We start from the raw sequence: 5,863 nt of genomic DNA on the forward strand, positions 1-5,863 counted from the left end.
TCGTGTAGGTTATAAGTGTCACAGATTAAATTAGCAAATCAGTAAATTCTAGGTGAACACTCTGCTCTTAACCTAACAGTTTCTTTAACTGGTGGCTGCTCTAATTCCTCTTCAGAGATTACTGAAATCTTAAACCAATAGAACCAGTTGGAAATTGGGCTGATGCTTACTCTTTCATGCTCAAAACTAGCTGCCACTTCTTAAAACCCCTAAGATGTGCTAAAAGTACTTAACAAAGATAGTTAAATCAATACACCATTAGGTTCTAAAATGTTTCAGAACATTAGGTTCTGAAATGTAACGTATGAAATGCCAATATTTTGATTACTGAAGGGCATTCACTGTAATTTATACAGCCACACACAAAAGCTCAGGTGGAAACATGACTTTTATAACTCAAGAGTAGTATGTGGTTAGGCATATTAAGGGAAGCAAACTTTATTTAGCTATGTTGATCTATTTAAAGGTAGAAGAAATTATAGTGAGAGAAGCAGAAGTACTTTATTTAGAAAACAATAGTTAAAAATAAAGCTGTTCAATTTCACTCCTAGGTATATATGAGAGAAACGAAAACACACATCAACACAAAAATCTGCACACAAACATTCACAGTTGCATTGTTCATAATAGCCAAAAAGAGTAGAAACAATCCAAATGTCCATCAACTGATGAATGGATAAATAAAATGTAGTATTATTCATAAACCAGAATACTATTTGGCAATAAAAAAGGTATGAAGTACAAGCATACTTCATTTTATTGAGCTTTTTTGCTTTATTGTGCTTTGCAGGTAATTGTGTGTTTTACAAATTGGTTTAACATGGCAACTCTGTGTGGAGTAAGTCTATCAGCGCCATTTTTCCAATAGTATTTGCTCACTTCCTATCTCTGTGTCACATTTTGGTAGTTCTTGCAAAATTTCAAACTTTTTCATTATTATTATATTTGTCATGGTGATCTGCAATCAGTGATCTTTGATGTTACTACTGCAAAAAGATTACGACTCACTGTAGGCTCAGATGGTTAGCACTTTTTAGCAATAAAATATTTTTAAAGTAAGGTATGTACAATTTTTTAGACACGCTATTGCACACTTAAGAGACTACAGTATAGTGTAAACAGAACTTTTACATGCACTGAGAAATCAAAAAATTCACGTGACTCACTGTATTGCAATATTCACTTTACTGCGGTGGCTTGGAACTGAACCCACAATATCGCCGAGGTATGCCTATACTGATTGATACATGCTACAACATGGACGAACCTTAAAAAACATTATGCTAAGTGAGAGAAGGCAGACATAAAAGACCACATATTGTATGATTTCATTTATATGAATGTCCATAATGGGCAAATTATCTACAGAGACAGAAAGTAGATGAGTGGTTGCCTAGGAATAGGGGAGAGAAGGGAATGGAGAGTGACTGCTAAAGGGTTTCTTTTCAGGGTGATAAAAATGTTCTAAGATTAATGGTAGTCTTGGTTGCACAATTCTGTGAATATAATCAATCTCGTCGAATTGTATACTTTAAATAAGTGAATTACATGGCATGTGGATTATATCTCAATAAAGCTAAGTTCCTTCTATCCACCTTGTGTATTTGTTATTGTTATTCTTGTTCATTTCTTAGTTGATAATACACTTTAAATGTTCATTCATTCATAATGAGGACAGCTTTTCATTTTAAGAAAAGAATCATCCTTTTCCTGCTACCTACATAAAATGACAAAACAAGGTTTCAAACTTAACATGACTTCGGATAATGAGAATTAACAGCGTTTCTTATTTAGAGAGCCAGAACAGAGCAGAGAATCTTGCCAAGAACCCATCCTAATTAAATCCAGAAGCCAAGAGGACAGAAATCAGGAGGATGAAAGCTGTGGGGACTGAAGAGCTTTCTCCTAACTGTGGTGGTTCTTTTGCATATATAGAAATAATGAGAATGTCCTCAGCACAGCTGCAATGTATTAAGAGTTGTAAACACATACAAGGTAAGCTTCACCTACACACTCCTAAAAGAAATGTAGAAGCAGAGCCTATAGCCAAAGGGCCCCTCTCTTCAACGGTATAATTTGGGAAGTGGCTCAAGTGCCTCTCCCTTAAAACGTCACTCCAGGGGTCTGCCGGGACAGTGCCTGCAATGTCCATCATTGAAGTCAGCCCTGTGCCTCCAAATGGTCGTTAAAAAGAAAACGTATTGCCTCAAGGGACAGCATAGTCAAAGCCTCCTGACCCTTTCACACAAACCCACCTGAGCAACACACCACAGGTGCTCTAAGAGCAAGCAGCAAACAACAGCAGGCGCACGGACAAGCACTCAACACTCTTGCGGTTCCTGACTCTTGGATCCTCACTCCTGGTCCTTGTTCTTTTTGGTGACCCCCCCCATCCCTCCCCCTCCCCCACCTCCTCTCTGGTATTTCTCCATTATTTTGGTTTTGCTTGCCCCTTAGCCCAGGTTCCACACACAGGCCCTGGGGACTCTACCACACTTAACTCTGCCAAAACTAAATGTTAGGACCCAAAGGAAAAAGTGAAGGCTGAGTGAATGAGGGAGACACAGAATGGGGATTCTGGGGGCAGAAAGAGGCAAAAAGAAGTGTCAGGCACATAGGCCACTGCCTCAGCTGAGCCACAGCGACAACATCAAGGCATGATAAATCTTGGGCCGTTCCTGCCAAGAGGAATATTTCAAACACACTTTGCCCAGTTAACAGCTGTGCCCCATTAAGGGAAATTTAGGGTTAATGCCAGTCAACAGCTTGGCCCACATAACCTAAATGCCTAAATGTCAATGCTTCTAGAATAATCAAACATATTTGCGAATTAGACTGAAACATTTCCTTCCGATGAGATTTGTTTAGAGTAAGTGTACTCTAGTCTGAGAAAGCTCGATGTTTGCGACTGTTTGTAAAACATTAATTAACAAATCTTCCCATTTCTTGGATTTATAGAAAACTTCTCAGGTGAAATCAAAATGTGATTTTATTAACCAAAATTATTAAGCAGCTTCTACTTAAGAGCTGAGGTAGATACACAGAGTAGGAAATACCGCAAGGCCTTCTGAGGAAATCCAGTCTTTTCGGTCACTGGTCATTTCTGGGAGCAAAGGAGTTTACATCTGAAGAAAAAACTGGAAAATTCTAAGGGCTCTGTATGCTGGCTTATAAAACTACAAAAGGCTACTCTATGCAAAATGAATTATAGAAATGAGGGAGAAATCAAAACACAAAAATGGTACACAGCTACATGGATGGGTGGTCTCAGGTCTCCCAGGTACATATGCAAAATGGAACCAGGTGACATCTGAGAGACCTGCATTGTTTTCCAAGTTTAGTCATATTTGAATACCTTGCCCCTGCTTTTTTTTTTTTTTGGCCTGGAGATGAAGAGTAATAGAGGCAAGGAAGCAGAGGCTCTATTTAGAGAAGCACTGCTGTAAAGGGGAGCAGAGATACAAGATGGTAACTGGGAGAATGTGGAGTCAAGGGAGGGAGCTTGTTTCTGTTGGGTGGACGAGAGGTATAGCTATTTGTGCATTTAAGATAAAAGATACTACAGTAGATGGGTGGAAATGAGCCAAAAGAGAGAATCAGGAGTCGGGAAGAGAGATACTTGCATCAGTGGCAAGAAGGGAGGAAATTTATTCAACTGACAAACATTTATTGAGCACCTATTAGATATTCTTTGTTCTTAAGAGGTTCACAGTCTAATGCAGGAGAAAGTAATATATATAAACTATTAAGCAGCAGAGCAATATTCAACAGAGGTATATACAAAGTATTAATGTACTGTGATGGATAAAGAGTGTTAATGTACTATGACAGATGGGGGGTGGGGAAGAGCAACATACTGACATCAAATAAATGGCCAATTAACTTCTCTGAATTATTAATGTATTTTGCATAAATATTTTTCAAGCAATTGTTCCCAATTCTACTTTTGATAAAACGAAGTCTTCTACTTTTGTGCTTCTAAAGAGCTACACAAGTATAAAAAATGGCATTTATTTAGTACAAGACTGAGGGAACCCAGTTTTAGTAGTCAATTAAAAATTTAAATAATGTTATCAGAGACCATACTTGTCTCTAATAATTTTTAAAGTTTTACTTACCATTTAAAATTTTTCCCAAGTGCTACAGGAATGAGCTCAGGAATAACTTTTCAACTCTGTAATGTTAAGTAACTAGTGGCAAAGGAGTTTTTACAGAAAACAAGTACCATCATTTTCTGGGCAGCAGGCTCTACATTTGGAAGGACTGCTCCAGGAGACAGGGTAGGTTCACAGAGACCTGTGCCTCTTGTCGGGGTCAGTCACCCCCTGTGTGAGATAAAAACCTGATCCACCCTCTGGGCAATCCTGCTCGGGCCATCCTGCTCTGACCAATCAGGCAAACCAGTCAAGCACAATGTATGACATGAGCAAACAGTATTTTATTCCAAAGACTTGTACATATTTTCAAAATGATTCATTTCAAAACTCAGACATTTGTTTTTGATGCTTCAAGAATACCAACTGGATTAGGTAAAGTTTGCTGTTCTCAAAAACTACAACTTCTGATATTTTAAATCATATAGTAATTCTACAACAAAAACACTTGACCTCTAAAGAACTACAAAGGTTCAAAATCACAGATCTTGAATCTCAAAATAAAACAATTTCTGGGTTAGCGGACTTCCCTGGTGGTCCTGTGGTTAAGACTTCGCCTTCCAAGGCAGGGGGCGTGGGTTCAATCCCCGGTTGGGGAGCTATGACCCCCACATGCCTTTTAGCCAAAAAACCAAAACAGAAAACAGAAGCAGTATTGTAACAAATTCAATAAAGACTTTTAAAATGGTCCACATCAAAAAAAAAAATCTTAAAAAAAATAAAAACAATTTCTGGGTTAATGTTTCCCACTTAGACAAGTTGACTTAAATTTCCTTCTTACTGCACCTACCTGCTGAGCTGCATCTCCATTCACCAAGTGAGGCATCATGGCTACCTCTCCGTTCAGCAATGGTGGCAGTTCCAGAGGGATCTGGTCGGTCATCATCATTGTGACATACATTCATGGAGAATTTCCCTCAACTGGCTTCCTGCAAGAAAATCACCATTTTTTTTAAAAGGACTCAAGACCAAAAAAATTCACCTGTAACAAGTCAGCAATTTAAGTGCACCGTCATGAGGTCAGACAAAACTCAAATTCTTCTAATCACAGTATTGTATTAAAAGGGGTGAAGCAAAACCCAGGAAATAGCCTGAATTAGGAGACCACAAACCTGAGTCTCTAAACAGCCAAGTGAACACAACCTCTAGTTCCTCAGTTTCATTATTTAGCTATAAATTTTAAAAACTTATGAATAATAGTAAGTCCCCTAACCCCAGGGATCTTCCTCAGAATAAAATGAGATAACAATTTGAGAGGCTAAAAGTGTCAAACGAACACTGATCATATCATTATCTTTAAAGTTAATTACAGAAAATAAGGCCAAGCTATAAGAAAAGTTTTCCTCAAAAAAAAAAAAAAGCAGCTAACAAAGCAAGTAAACAAAGGTTAACTACCTACACTGCATTTGTTGCGATTTCTGACCTTGCCATTAAATTGGTAATTAATCATATTCTAATTATTTCTCTCCCATCACCTCCTTAAAATGGATTTAACCTGCTGCATATTTACAGCTTTATCACTTCTGAATGTCTTGAGTTTTCCTGTACCTGAGAGTACCCATGGCACCTTGTACGGACTAAGGCTTAATGGCACATTCCATTGTTTCCACAGAAAAAATGATTTCCACACAGGTATTCAAAACAACGCCAAAGGGCTTCCCTGGTGGCGCAGTGGCTGGGAGTCCGCCTGCCGATGCAGGGGACACGGG

The 5,863-nt window shown here is 38.4% G+C and overlaps 1 protein-coding gene across 1 annotated transcript in view; it reads right to left on the reverse strand.

Moving 5' to 3' along the window:
- Nucleotides 1–5,863, reverse strand: part of FNDC3B (fibronectin type III domain containing 3B) — a 357,728-nt gene that overhangs the window by 284,420 nt on the left and 67,445 nt on the right. Inside the window, exon 2 of the mRNA XM_007464712.1 lies at nucleotides 4,945–5,083. Coding sequence (XP_007464774.1) covers nucleotides 4,945–5,055 — 111 coding nt within the window. The 5' untranslated portion in view covers nucleotides 5,056–5,083. The remainder of the gene's footprint in view (nucleotides 1–4,944; nucleotides 5,084–5,863) is intronic.

The sequence above is a fragment of the Lipotes vexillifer genome, unplaced genomic scaffold, assembly GCF_000442215.2.
Source record: "Lipotes vexillifer unplaced genomic scaffold, Lipotes_vexillifer_v1.1 scaffold37, whole genome shotgun sequence".
Lineage (NCBI taxonomy): Eukaryota > Metazoa > Chordata > Mammalia > Artiodactyla > Lipotidae > Lipotes > Lipotes vexillifer.